The sequence below is a fragment of the Helianthus annuus genome, chromosome 10 (assembly GCF_002127325.2).
Source record: "Helianthus annuus cultivar XRQ/B chromosome 10, HanXRQr2.0-SUNRISE, whole genome shotgun sequence".
Taxonomy (NCBI): Eukaryota; Viridiplantae; Streptophyta; class Magnoliopsida; order Asterales; family Asteraceae; genus Helianthus; species Helianthus annuus.
In genome coordinates this window covers 114,392,237-114,406,761 of record NC_035442.2, presented here as the reverse complement: position 1 = coordinate 114,406,761, position 14,525 = coordinate 114,392,237, and the positions used below count along the sequence as shown (strand labels likewise).

Genomic DNA, 14,525 nt, shown 5'->3' with positions numbered 1-14,525 from the left:
TTGGGCCTTTGGGCCGTGACCTCCTTAACCGGCTAGTAAGCCCTTTAGGGTAAACCATGAAGAACTAGTATTTATACTACACTCATGGCCACACTCACCATTTCTTTTGACAACACCCATACTCCTCTACACACACTCTCCTACTTTCCCTCTCACTAAAACCTTAAGAACACAAACACACCTCCAAGTTCTCGGATCCAATCGGTTGGCACAAGAACTCTCGGATTTGGACTTTGGATCGGCACACACACACTTCACCAACCGGTTAGTATTTATGGTGTTTATTGATTGATGTTGGTTATGTTAAATGATAAAATGAATGATATGATGTTTATTGTGTTTGGATATTAGTGTTTACATGATGTTCTTGATGTATATGATGATTCTAATGTGTACAATGTTGATAATCGGTTAATATGTCTTGATTTCGGATATATAATGCATGATGGGTTATGGTATCTTGTGTCTAAATGTGATTCAAACCACTTATGTTGATGAACATGAAACCGGGTTGCACTTGTCATGTAATCGGATTTGTATAAAAACCGAGTTTGTGTGTTATGCTAAGTGTTTTGATGCTTGTTCATAATTTGGTAGAATAAGGGTTGTTTGTGTTATGAATATATGAAGAACTTGATGAATGTGTTTGAATACATGAAGAACAACTTGAATATGCAATGAAAGTGTGTTGAATATTTGAAATCTGCACTGTTTGATCCATTTTGAGTAAATATTAGACAACAAAACATGTTTAGTGGATAGTACATAATTCTGCATGAATTCTATTGGATAGTACAATCTGCGAAGGATCAGCAGCTGCTGGGGAGTCGGAACCCCTGGTTGCGACTCGAAATCTCCACGTTGCGACACCAGTTGCGAGTCGAGAACACCTGGTTACAACTCGCAACCATAACATGACAAGCCGAGACCACAGGTTGCGACACAGGTTACGAGTCCCGTTACGACTCGAAACCTTAGCATGATCAGCCGAAACCATGGTTGCGACATAGGTTGCGACTCGCAACCATCCATGATCAACACAAACAGCATAACCCGCAACCATGCTTGCGAGTCCGGTTGCGACTCGAGACCACGCTTATTGGACTTGCTTAGTTACGGGCCTTAGTTAATGGGCCGGCCTTGTGGACTTCTGTGTTAACTGTTTAATGCGTGTTTTGGGCTTAAATGATTGGGCTGAACATATGGGCTATACGTGCTACTGTTAACTGATTATGTTGTGCACTGTTGTTGAAACTACCATGATAGAACTGTATGCTAGGATCGTTACTTGTACGTGCACTGCTTGGTTTGAATCTGATTATAAATGGTATCTATGTTAGGACATAGTTGACCACTTGCAACTTGACCGACCCTTCTGTGATTAACTGCCGAGCAAACCAAGGTGAGTTCACACCCTCTACAAAGCATGGGATTCCCTGGGTTGGGAACGGGGTTAAGGAACGTGGATTCCTCGTCCTCCTTGGGTAGGACAGCAGTGGTTCAGGAATGTGATTTCCTCGTCCGGATGGACGGATAACTCGTACTAGACCAAAACTCTATCACGAAGTCCCTCCTTTTTGTATCGACTTAATCGCCGGGCCAATGGCGAGCGGGTCATTAGTTAGATAGCGCTATTTAGGTCTGACAAACCTCACACCGTGCCGCAGAGGACGGGCGTGAACTAATGGATCTGGGGCACGTCAATGATGATAGACATTGATGTTTTCAGGGCACATAAACATGACTACAGTCAGCAGTCGATATGGTAACGAGTCTAGTGTACGCATGGGGTAGCCCCCACGGCCGAAATGCCTGATAACTAACATGGGGTAGCCCCCACGGCTGGAATGCCAGAGTAACTGGGAATGAACATGTCACGTTTTTAAACTATGGGGTAACCCCCACGGCAGGATGCCAGTAAAGGAAACTGTTTTCGAAACAACTAAAACGAACACCCAACTGTGAACTCACTCAACTAGTTGTTGACTCGTTACTACATGCTTTGCAGGACCATAGGTACCCAGCTGGAGCTGGCATGGAGGAGAGTCGTTGTGGGACACGGATTGCTGCGTACTATGTTAAACTTGAAACCATTTGAACTTATGTTTTAACTTTAAGACTTATGCTTCCGCTTGCAACTTAAACTTTGTTTGTTTGAAACACCAATCGTATTGGTTAAACTTTTATAACTGTTTACATGCTTGTTCAGTATGATTGGTGGCTGGATCCTGGTCAGTCACGCCTCCAAGCGGTGGTACTCCGCAGGTGGGATTTTGGGGGTGTGACAAAATGCTTAAAAGTTGACCATTATGCCCTTTTGATATTAAAACAAGAATTTTGAAAATGTGAGAGGACAAAAACCTTTATTACTGATATTTAAGTATGTCCTAAAAGTTTGACATCAGATTATGGTCTAAAATAGAAGTTATGCGCGATATCGTAAAATGCAAGCTTTTTATTAATTAAACGGCATTTTTGGCATAAAACCCATTTAAACCCAAATTTTGACACCAAACTTTCTACCCACTGTTATTATATAATATTTATGGATTTTTGGAAATTTTTGTTAAATTTTAAACTGATCATAACATAGGGTTCTTGCATTGACTCGGCAATTGACGGTTATGCCCTTTTTGCTAATAAAATGAGTTTTACACATCCTTTACATATCAAACCTTTTTCTACCGATTTTATACATCAAATAAATTATTTTAAATAGAAAAGGCTGATCAAAATCTCAGATTTCTTTATTTAATCCGAATATCGTCAAATACCGACTTTTAAGCGATTTAGGCGCATAGTATGGTTTAAAACCATATTTAGCACCTAAGACTTGTTACCTACTGATGTTATGAATAAATTTTTATACTTTAACAGTAAGTAAAATTTTTGAACCCAGATTTCCAAATTTGGCCCTTTTAACAAATGTGAAATGACCAAAATGCCCCTACGGTGCATAGTTTGGCCATAAATGATAAATTTCACATATCTATGATATCTTACCGGTATAACTTATTAAACTAAATACTTTTACTGATTATTTTAGACCTGAACCTCAGATTACTATTTAACCTCTTTTATAAACTTTAAAATGACCAAAATACCATTTCGGGGCTTAATTTGATTTTAAATTCGTTTTGGGCATAATGGAAGGTATCCTACTGATATCATAACATATTTTAAGCATATTAACTTGTGGAACCTGTACATGACTTATTTGGTTACCTGTTATGCATTTTCGCGTTTGGTACGGTTTATGTAACTAGTTTGCATGAATTAACCGACACGGGTCAAACCTTATCATTTTCACTTCAAAATCCAGAATGTGTTTAGTTTACCCATATTATACAAGTCTTCATACTTGTCGGGTCTAAATCACATTCTAATCCGGTCTTCGCTTAATCTTGCGTTCTGAACCGTAAGCCTTTCATTAAAACTAACCGGTCTAAGTTTTAACTTAAGTAAGACCCGTTAGGAATCTAATAGGATATTAAAACCTTCGTTACAGATCTAGGAGCCCAGTAAAAGCTATATGCACTTGCTGATTGTTATACGGCTGAGATTAAATTTATATTTTGCTCAGGTAAATACTTTTAACTTATTTTCCGTTATACGGGCTTGGGATACGGTATTATAATAATACCGCTTGGTCGGGTATGTAGTTATTTAAATCAGAATGTGATTAATACATTTACATATCCCGTTTTAATCTGTTTTGTTTGATGCAATGCCTTTGGGGGGGGGGGTTAATGGCCATGTCCTGGATATCCTCGGCACATTTATTAGAAATGGCCACGGCTTAAGCACGGGGTGTAGGCATACACCTGACAGTTGCGTATGTATAAAAGGTATCTCACTCTCTTGTGGGCATATACTTGTGGTATGTCAATTAATCTAATCCGGCCCTTCTAACCGGGTCCTGAATGGATGACAATCATGTAAATCTGTATACAAGATTATTTTTAATAATTGTCCCAAGTTATAAAAGATTTTATGCCTTGTGCATCCAAATTAATTTTATAAATGTTTTCTAAAAGAGTTAGTTAATTGTATTTACCAGTGTAAACTGACGTATTTTCAAAAAGGTTAAGTGAAGGTACTAAACGTAATGGGCTGGAACTCCTGAGTGAATAAATAAAGAGTCCTGCAAGCTTTTATCACTTTAAGTCTTTTGAACAATACTTCCTTTGTTTTGATCCGCCTGTGGATCCATCTTACAATCAGTTGTGTAATATTTTATGTTACTCTCAATTCAGTTTGTATAAATTACTTTAAACTTCCGCTGTGCATTTAAACTGTGATTAATTGTCTATGATGATATCAACTACGTCACGATACTCCCCACCGGGCCCACCGGTAATACGTGGAAATATCAGGGCCTGACAGGTGGACAGCCGGTGGGGTTGGGGGTTTTATAGCGATGTGGACAGGTGGGTCGGTGAACCGTTTCGCTTGGCCAAACGGTTATATTTTAACATTTAAACATGGCCCGCTATGCCCTAGCCAACAAGCCAATAAGAGCCGGCCACATAGGACGCTAGGCATGCCCAACGCCCGGGCTGAATCCCCCGCCCAAGGGGCCACGCCGAAACCCAAACCCATCCGGGGTGGTGACTTGAGCGTTTTCACCCAACCCCCGCCCCATACCCCATAGTCTTATATCATATCCAACAACAGTAGAATTCTACTGTTGTTCACAGCCTTAAGAAATAGTAGCCAGGTTAAAAAAACCCAAAACTTACTAGTGATATAAACATAATTCTAATGTTGTTCAGTCTTAAAGAAAAACACATTGTATAAAACTAAATAAACATACACACAGAGGTGATCGTTTTATTCTTGATGGTCCTCTTGTGGTTAATGAGGTGATGGAATGGTTGAAAAAAGAAATAGGAAGGCTTTTCTTTTAAAAATAGATTTCGGGAAGGCCTACGACAATGTCAATTGGAACTTCTTGATATCTATTATGTCTCAAATGGCTTTTCCTCCGATTTGGTGTGGTTGGATTAAGGGGATTCTCGAGTCATCTAGAGCCGCGGTCCTTGTTAATGGTTCGCCGACCTTCGAATTTAAATGTGAAAAGGGTCTTCGTCAAGGTGATCCTATTTCGCCATTCTTATTCTTAATTGTGATGGAATCTCTTTCATGGTTATTGAAGAAAGCTAAAGAGATCGGCGAATTCAAGGGTATTAATTTCCCGGATAATGAAGTGGATATTACTCATCTATTCTATGCGGACGACACCCTAATTTTAGGAGAATGGTCTCGCGAGAATATTCAGAGTACGACCAAGATTCTTCGAATTTTCTATCTTTTTTCGGGTCTTCGGATTAATCTCTATAAGTCGAATTTATTTGGGGTTGGCACCGAAGACATGGAGGTTGATAACATGATGGAAATCTTGGGTTGTAAAAGAGGAGGGATTCCTTTCGTTTACTTAGGAATTCAAGTAGGGGCTAAGATGACTCGTATTAGCAATTGGACCTCTATTATTGAAGTTATAAAGGCTCGTCTTGTGTCTTGGAAAGCGAAAACATTATCGATTGGGGGCCGGTTAATTCTTATTAAATCGGTTCTTGAAAGTTTACCAATTTATTATCTTTCGCTTTATAAAGCTCCTAAGGTGGTGATTGATATTATTGAGGCTATTATGAGACGTTTTTTGTGGGCGGGTTCTAGTGCAGAAAGAAAGATTCCATGGGTTGCTTGGGATATAATAACTACTCCGAAAAAGAAAGGCGGTTTATGCGTGACAAAGTTACAAGAGGTCAATGAAGCGCTTCTTCTAAAATGGACGTGGCGATTCAAAAAAGAAGGTAATAGCTTATGGAAGAAAATTATTATGGGGTGTCATGGTTCGAGTAGGCCTTGGGCTATGTTACCATGTAGCGCTTCGGCTAGTGGTTGTTGGAAACAAATCGTGAAAGTGGGGGAGAAAAAACTTCCAAATGGCAAGTCTCTTAATAGTTATTTTGTTGGTATGCTTGGTGATGGTTCTACTATTAACTTTTGGGGAGACACTTGGTTACGAGAAGAACCTCTTCGAATTACATATCCAAACCTGTTTAGACTAGAAAAAAAGAAATGGGTCAAGGTTTCAGCTCGGCTTCAATGCGTGAATGATGTTAAGAGCCTTGAGTGGGATTGGAGGTCGGCTCCTTTTTCATATGAGGAATTGACACTCCTAGGTGATATCCACGAATTTAATTGGAGAGGAGGATTAGATGAATGGAAGTGGAAGGCCGAAGCCGATGGTATTTTCACTGTGAGCGTTGCAAAAAAAATTGATCGCCTCTACTTCGCAGTCAGTTAATAATTCGAAGGTGAAATGGAAAGGATGGGTCCCTTTAAAATGCAAGATCATGGTTTGGAGGGCTGCTCGCAACCGGCTTCCAACTACATCGGAGCTGCTTAAATGTGGAGTAAATTTGCAAAACGCCTCTTGTGTTCTTTGTCAATCGGACCCGGAAACGGCGATTCATTTATTCACTGGGTGTTTGTTCTCGAATGAGGTTTGGAGTAGAGTTGGTGCTTGGTGCAGATTGAGTCCAATTTTTGCTTTCGATGTGACGGACCTTTTGCAAGTGGCGGAAACTCAAACAAATTCGAAGGAGGCGAAATACATTTTAAGAGGTATTGTTTTTACTACAATGTGGGCGTTGTGGAATGAACGTAATGCTCGTATTTTTAAAGACAAATCTCGAAGACCGATTGAGGTTATGGAGAATATAAAATCGTCGTCGTATTTTTGGATTCGGAATAGGTCTAGGTGGAAAGATATAGATTGGAATAATTTGTGTAAATATCCTTTGGATTTGATATAATGTCATTTGCTTGCCTGAGGGTTCTTGTTTTGAGGACCGCCTATGGTGTTTTTTGAATGAAGTTTACCTTTCAAAAAAAGCTTACACATAGACAAATACAACCTGTATATCATCAGTGAGGTCATCCTCACTATCAAAGTCAAAGTCGCTATCATCTCCGGAGTCGATCTCTGCTCCCTCAAAGCTACCATCCTCATCAGAACCACTTTAAAATCTTGCTAAGAAAACAATCATACATAAAAGTATGCCATACTGTAACATGTTTTACACACTAATATCATCCGGATCCGACCCGTACGCAACCCACAAACATCAATTAAGTCTGTCAGATAGGTCCTTGTACAACCACAACTCATCGATCATCACCATCTTTTTCCTTCAAGTTCTTCAATCCCTCCATAACTCTCTCGATTCTCCACCAAATCAGTTCATTCAAAAGGCCTACTTGATTGATTTTTCGAGGAGAACACGATTCTAGTATCCGATTCGCTTCTGTTTGTAAGAAATCAGCGCATTGTGTGAAGAACCCTAATTTCCAAATTTGGGGTTTTTCGTTTTGGAGTGAAGTTTGTTGAATCTGAAGCTTATTCTAGCATATCTAAACATAAAAGGTACGTTTTTATTCATTATTATGCTAGTGTGATGAAGGTAAGTGGTTATTTGGATGAAATATGAATGATGCTTGAATCTTTATATGAGAAACTGAGATTGTGAAGCATGTCATTGTAGTTTGTCTTTGAAATTGTGATAAAAATTGAATTTTGACACTAGTATCTGAGAATGGGGAAGGTTATGGCTACTGGGTTTTGTTAATGAGCATGAGCTTGAATTTCACTTTGGCAGTGGTTATGGTGCTAAACAAGTGTGGGGAAGGGTGATAGTACACTCTTGTTTATGTTTCATATAATGAATCTGATTTGCACTGTTTGTTGTGGTTTGTGAATGTAGGATGACGCGACTGAGACGTCCAGGGAAAGAAAAAGCTGTTGATCCGCCTTCTAAGCCGGGTGCGGCAAAGAAGCGGAAAACAACCGGAATATCAATCCGGGAACCGGTGGAAGAAGAACGAGAGGTTCAGGAAGAACCACAAGTTAGGAAATATGGTGACCCCCCGTATAAGGGCATGTGGGTAAATGGGCAGTTAAGCAAGTTACCACTTGAAGTTCAACCGGAGTTATTCTATGAGAAGATGGGTGATGCTCATTCGATTAAGGAGAATATGATGTGCGAAAAAAAAATAATGGGGTCGGATTTTAAAGCTCTTGGGTTCTTTGAGAAATTCACCGAATTAGGTTGGGAAGCGGTGCTTAGTTTTAAGGGTCATTCGAACGGAGATGTATACGTGAAAAGTATTATGGAATGGATGAGCACGCTTACAAAAGACGATGGGAACGACCCCCCGAAAACTATCACGTTATCGGGAAAAGTCAACAACAAAACAGTCACTTTGTCGCCTGCTACTATGAGGTCTTTAGCAAAGTTTGATTCAAAGGCTGATAGTTTTTATCAAATTGTGAAGCCGATTGATTACTTTTCACATCCGGAGAAATTGGTGGCAAGTAATGTGTTGAACACAGAGTTGTTCATGTTGAATAAGGGAGAGGAGATGAAGCGAGACAATTTGAAACCGAATGTACGCTTGCTGCTGAGTTACCTTCTTACGAATGTGACACCCAGGACGGGTGATAGGGTGGCAATTAGAAAGTGGGAGCTACCAGTTCTTTACGCATTGATGACCGGTCAATTACACCTCTCTTTCAGGCAGCTTGTAATAATGCATGTGTGGCAGGCACGAAATCAGAAAAACAAAAAGTTAATCCCACACGCGCGACTGTTAAGTGCATTGTTGGAAAAGCATGGGGCACTCCGACCTGGGGAGCACGCGTTTAGAAAGCCACACACTGTATTCGCGCTGGCGGATGTTTGTAAGAGCGAGAAAATTCTGTACAAAAAGACGAAATTGTGGCATAAAATCAAATTTGGTGATGGTGTAAAGCTGAAGGTGCTTCAATGGGGGAAGCAAGCACCTAGTGGAGGTGAAATGGATGACCAAGACTCGAGTGATGAGGAAGTGATGAGACGAAAAAGAGAAGCAGGGGAGATTGTGGGTGCAGGTTCGAGTGCACAAGTTGAAGAACCGGTACGATCAGAGCCAAGACAGTCGGCTCACTCATGGTGTGGTTTTGACGATGCGATGCAGGCTCGGGTGGAAAGTATGCGTCCACCCGAATATGTTACTTGGGAACCTTTTCAGCAGTCACTTTACGATCAGGGTTCGAGGCTGGGTGTCGAACGGGAGCGGCAACACAATGAGTTAATGGCCTATCAACGAGCTGTGCATATTGGTAACGAAATGAATCTGAATTTATGGGCTTATGATGAAAACCAAAGAAGGCGACACAATGATTATTGTATGGGGGTGCCGTTTGTGCAAAATCCACCTTACGTGGATTACAGTAAGCTACCACCATTCCAGCCTGGCATGGTGCGACCTCCTACGCCGCAGGTGCATGGTTCTATGTGGCTACCACGAGTGTATTCGGAGCCACATTTTCAGAGTTCGTATCCGTTCCGCCCACCACCGTATGAGTATCCTTCTCAGCAGCAGAGTCAGCAAGAGCAGCAGTCGTCGACAGCTCAGCAACAGCAAGATCCGCCCGCAACAGGAGGCTTGGCGGATATATTTGATATGAGCTCCTTTTACGACACGCTGAGCAGCTATTATGGTGGACCGAAGCCATCATATGATTGAGCACTCGCTGATCTGCACTGGTGTGCGTTAAGCGTGATATGATTTTATTAAATAATATAATTGATTTGTTTGTTTCAAATAATCACCTTTTCAGATGCACAACCTGCTGCACCTGCTATGCCCTTCATGCCTCCTGGAGCTGGATTTTTTTTTGCAAATCCTTGTGACTTCTTCTTATCTATGGCTGGTTTACTTAATGTACAGTCCTTTCTTTCATGATTATACATAACTTAATCTTTGTGTGTTTGCGCGTGCGTGCACACTCATGATAATGCTAGCTTTTAAAAAAATGGTGAGCTTGATTGATGCTAACTTACACATGAATCTAATTATTATCGTGTTACTTTTACTTTTTTAAAAAAAATGTAAGGGATAGAGCAACCATTTAATCATCTGCACAAACGCCTCTTTGGTTTAAAACAAGAGTTTGGTGGTGTTACAAGTTCACATGCATTGTATACGGTTAGTTAAACATAATTATTTGAATTATGGTTATATAAGAAAGTTGACTTTTAATCAAACTAAAAGAATCTAGCGTACAAGTTTTTATTTTTCTTTTTAATAAACGGTGATTTACATTGTTACACATACAGGTATGGTTACATGATCCAAGCATTAAGGATATAGCAAAGCAAATAGAAAAAGATGGCTGAGCAATTTCGGCAGACTTTTCATGGTGGTGATGACGGCGTACCTCAATTTGATATCAAACAACAGTATTTTTCCACCACGGAGCAGCAGTTTATGCAAATCCCTCAGCTCATGAAGATGGCGAAAAGTCTTGGTACTGTCATCATGCAGGTATTACTCTTGTTATTTGGCAAATTGATTTTAATAATCCAAACTATGACCAATTGGCCGATAAGAATCCATAGTTCTATACCGACAATTTAACCTGTGGCGCTCTTAACTTCATTTCGTTGCCAAGACAATCCCACTTGCATATTCATTGTGGGTTTACACTTAATTTTTCCACTCGATTCTGCCCACAAGGAATGTATGTTTCCTCATTTTGGTTATAATCATACATGTAATATATGATGATTATGTAAGTGGGATTGCTCTCGACAACAAAAGTGAAAGTTGGGAGTGCCATTGATCAAATTGTCGGTATAGATAATAACCGGCCAATGTGTCATGGTTTTGGGTTATTAAAATCCAACTTGCCTTAATATTATAAGTTTTTTAAGCTATCGGTAATGTAATACCACTAATATGGTAATGTAATCCAACTGGCAGGATCCATCAATGTCTCAGATGAAAGTTTATCTAATCCCGCTCAAAAGGAGCAGCTTGAAGAACAGATGGCGCGTATCAAAGAAGATCCGTCTTTGAAACCTATTTTAGAGGAGATAGGATCTGGTGGTCCAACAGCTATGATGAGGTTGTTAATCATTAATATATGACTAAGATCTATGTCTGTATAAAAATTCGAATTATGAGTTAATTTTTGTAATACGATCAATTACAAACAAAGTACTGGAATGATGAAGATGTTTTAATGAAAGTGGGTGAAGCCATGGGTCGGAAGATGCTACTGCTTCTGCTGGGCATCCAGTTGCAGATGGCCGAAAGGTACTCATCATAGTTAAGTTTGTTAGATTTGAGGTGGCGAAACGGGTGGGTTGGATAGCACAGGTGGTTAAGTTTTGTTGTTTTATTTTAGCATGCCAATTACATTTTTACATATTTCATGTTATAATAATAATTACAGAAGCTGCAGCGGCTCGACAAGGAGGCTAAGGCTATAAAGGCTGAGTTGATGAGCAATCAGGAGAAGCTGCAGCTCGTTGAGGAGCATGTTAAGGCTACGAAGGCTATTTTGATGAGCTTACTGGAGGAGCGGCACCAGCATGGCAAAATGATCGAGGCTTTGAAGGCTGACTTGATGAGCTTACTGGAGCAGCATCAGCATGACGAGCGGATTGAGGCTTTGGTGCATTGCGTTTTAGAAAAATGTCATTTTTAGGTTTTTTTTTTCTATTGCGTTTTACGCAACTGGGTTTTTTCATTGCGTTTTACGCAATTGGGTTTTCAAAATTTTTTTTCGAAAATATAGCAATAGTATACTCGTTTTAAAGATAAAAAAACGCTCGTTTTTCGGTGCAATTTTTATAAAAAAATAATGTCGTATGAAAGAGTTATTAACGTTTAAAAAATGGGGGGAATTGGAGGAGAGATAAACTATTGTCTTGACTTGATTAGAATGCCTCTGAACAAACCCACACGCCTCCTTTTTTTCTTTTAATTTCACTTATTTAATCTTAGCCCTTGATTAAGTAAATGGATGGTCGGGATCACTTCCTAGCCTTTCTACCCAAATAAACTTCCTATAGGTTGTACCATAGTCAAGTAAGCAACGAAAGACCAAAACTAAAAATGACAATTCAAAAAGTGGTGATGCAGATTAAAAAAAAAAGAAAAAAAAGGAAAACAAAGGAAATATTTCAGGTATATAATTAGATAAACCAGTATATATTATTGTAGTTTGGTCGGGTAAACGCGTATATCACCAAATCTTATACCCCAATACACATGGAAAAAATAAAATAAAATTCCATATCTGGTCCCATACCCACTTAGACAGTGTGTAATGGGGCGGTATGCACCCACATAGCGCCTGAAAGCACCCAAGAACACCGCCAGGAAGGGCGGTATGGCCAAAAAATTTTGAGCGTCACGATGTGGATAGCGGCATTATTTGAATGTTTTTGTTTGTTTTTGACCGTTGTAAAATGGTTATTTATGTAAAAAAAAAATTCAATTATTTTCAAACTTTTCTTTAAATAATACCCCCTTTCCTATATTTTTAAATACACACACACTCAAACACTCTTTCTCTCTACCAATTTTTTAGAAATCCTTAAATTTTTTTATACAATGCATCCATTCAACCGTGGCTTCATTCCTCCCCGATCAAGTGCGGACCCAAACTAAAGTGGTAATCCTACTCGCCCCGTGTCGCCGGTTCCCACTCGACCCAACCCTTTCGGCTCCGGTTTTCTCGATTACAATCAACAAAATCCCGGGTTCATGAATCTTTTGAACCAACCGCTATCATGGGACCCGAATCTCTACGGGTGGAACCCGAATCAAAACACCGATGGAATGGGGTCGTCTCAAGCGTTCGGGTCGGCTCAACCTTTCGGCTCCCACTACACGAACCCAATGTTAATCCGGAAACACAACCCGAAGTAGGGAGACGCAAAAAGGAAAAGGGAAACGGCCACATAAAAAGAAAGCGGAAACCACCACCCGAGCGAAAAAAAATGTGATATCGTGGGAGTCCGATGAGTATGCGTTAACCCGCGCTTGGATCAATGTGTCGGAGGACCCGATTATAGGTATATTTTTTAAATTTCTTTATTTTTTTTTGTTTTCCGTGTTTTTTTTGTGTTTTTTGTGTTTTTTATGTTTTTTTTCTGTTTTTTGCAGTTTTTTTTATTTATTTACTGTTTTTATTTATTTTTCAGTTTATATATTCTGTTTTTAATTGTTTTCTGTTTTTATTTATTTTTAGGCTTTTTAATTAATTTTCTGTTTTTATTTATTTTCAGTTTTTTTAATTTATTTTCTGTTTTTGTTTTTTTAAATTTTAGACTAACATTATATCTTTTTTTTAAGCAAACAATCAAAGTAAAACCGTTTTTTGGGCCCGACGAGATCTTTTTTTCGATCTCATGGGTAAAGGAGACGAATACCGCCCACCGGACTCTATATCGGACAAGTGGACCGATATAAACAAAAAATGCACGAACTTTCAAACCGTGTACCAACGCACTTTTGCCGGATGGAAAAGTGGAAGCAATGACGAAGACATTACGCAAGCGGCATTGGTCGAGTATACGGATGCTAATGGCCATTTCCCGTATCTAAGGTGTTGGCAAATCCTTCGCCATAGCCCCAAATGGGCCAACATCTCTACTCCGAGTGGTCGGTCGGGAAATAAACGGCCGTCAAAGAGGTCCAAAACAAACGAGTCGGGTGAACCCGAAACGCCAAACTCCGACGCTCGAAACACCGAGGTGAACGAGGATATTCTGGATGACGAGCCGGTGGAGGAGCTATCAAGACCGCCCGGAAGAAGTAGGCGGGTGAAAAAGCCCGAGTCGTCGTCGATGTCTATGGGAACGGATATGAGTAACGCATTTTCGGAGATAAACAAGCGACTTCAAGATATACACGAACTCGGTACTAAACGTATGAAGGAGAACCGCGAAGTTACGGAGATTATGCGGGATAGACAATGGGCTCACGACTTTGAGTTCTACTCGAAACCGCACGACCACTTAACGGGAAAAGCTTTGAAAATGGCTTTGGCACAAAAGGAGCGGATTGAAAAAAAATATAACCTTTGATTCTAGTTTAACGTTTTTTTATTCTAGTTTAATTTTTTTTATTAATTTTATTGTACTCTTTTTTTATTTAATGAAATGAATTTTAATTTTAAAAAACTTAGAAATTAATTAAAAAAATGAAAATTAAAATAATGAGTAATGATGACAAAGGGGCTTTATGACTACGGCCTCAACTTGCATAACGCCCCATAAAGCCCTGTGGTGACATGGCATGCCACATGTCGCATAACGCCCCCAAAGGGGGCCTTATGACTACGGATGGCCTTACCCGGCAATGGAACCAAATGATAGAATCTCATAATCAATTATTCATTACGTTAAACTAATTACAAGGTTAACCCGATTTGAGACGGGTAAAGTAGTCATTCTGCATGCAAATACATTTCATTCAGCATAAAATAGTTCAGAGAGGTAAAGTAGTCATTGTGCGTAGTCATTGTGCATAGTCATTCAGAGGTCCAACCAAACAACACTTATTGGCTCAGCCTACGTAGCACGGATACGGGTACGGGACTGGGGTACGGGGAACGACAAAACTCAAAAATACAAGATACGGGTACGACAAAAAAATAATATTAAAAAATAAAAGTA

At 39.7% G+C, this 14,525-nt stretch overlaps 3 protein-coding genes across 7 annotated transcripts; all 3 read left to right on the top strand.

Annotated features, from left to right (window-relative positions):
• The first annotated feature begins 4,975 nt into the window (after positions 1 to 4,975).
• Positions 4,976 to 6,313, top strand: LOC110882438. The gene has a single exon (XM_022130458.1). The coding sequence runs from the start codon at positions 4,976 to 4,978 to the stop codon at positions 6,311 to 6,313; it is 1,338 nt and encodes a 445-aa protein (XP_021986150.1).
• Positions 6,314 to 6,362: 49 nt separating this feature from the next.
• Positions 6,363 to 6,824, top strand: LOC110882437. Its single transcript, XM_022130457.1, has one exon. It carries the CDS (start codon positions 6,363 to 6,365, stop codon positions 6,822 to 6,824), a length of 462 nt encoding a protein of 153 aa, XP_021986149.1.
• Positions 6,825 to 6,994: 170 nt separating this feature from the next.
• Positions 6,995 to 11,709, top strand: LOC110885608. Of its 5 annotated transcripts, none has more exons than XM_035978504.1 (6): positions 7,008 to 7,435; positions 7,773 to 9,774; positions 10,170 to 10,377; positions 10,816 to 10,960; positions 11,085 to 11,151; positions 11,291 to 11,709. In XM_035978504.1, the coding sequence occupies exon 2, from the start codon at positions 7,774 to 7,776 to the stop codon at positions 9,574 to 9,576; it is 1,803 nt and encodes a 600-aa protein (XP_035834397.1). In that variant the 5' UTR covers positions 7,008 to 7,435; position 7,773; the 3' UTR covers positions 9,577 to 9,774; positions 10,170 to 10,377; positions 10,816 to 10,960; positions 11,085 to 11,151; positions 11,291 to 11,709. The 5 variants fall into 5 exon arrangements, with proteins under 5 accessions (XP_021989003.1, XP_035834397.1, XP_035834398.1 ...); XM_035978505.1 differs by having other exon boundaries at positions 11,070 to 11,151; XM_035978503.1 differs by having other exon boundaries at positions 11,054 to 11,151.
• The last annotated feature ends 2,816 nt before the right edge of the window (positions 11,710 to 14,525 follow it).

Excerpts from the sequence above, each read along its gene's own strand:
- LOC110882438 (XM_022130458.1), top strand. The coding sequence starts at position 4,976 with ATGGCTTTTCCTCCGATTTGGTGTGGTTGGATTAAGGGGATTCTCGAG.
- LOC110882437 (XM_022130457.1), top strand. The coding sequence starts at position 6,363 with ATGGTTTGGAGGGCTGCTCGCAACCGGCTTCCAACTACATCGGAGCTG.
- LOC110885608 (XM_035978504.1), top strand. The coding sequence starts at position 7,774 with ATGACGCGACTGAGACGTCCAGGGAAAGAAAAAGCTGTTGATCCGCCT.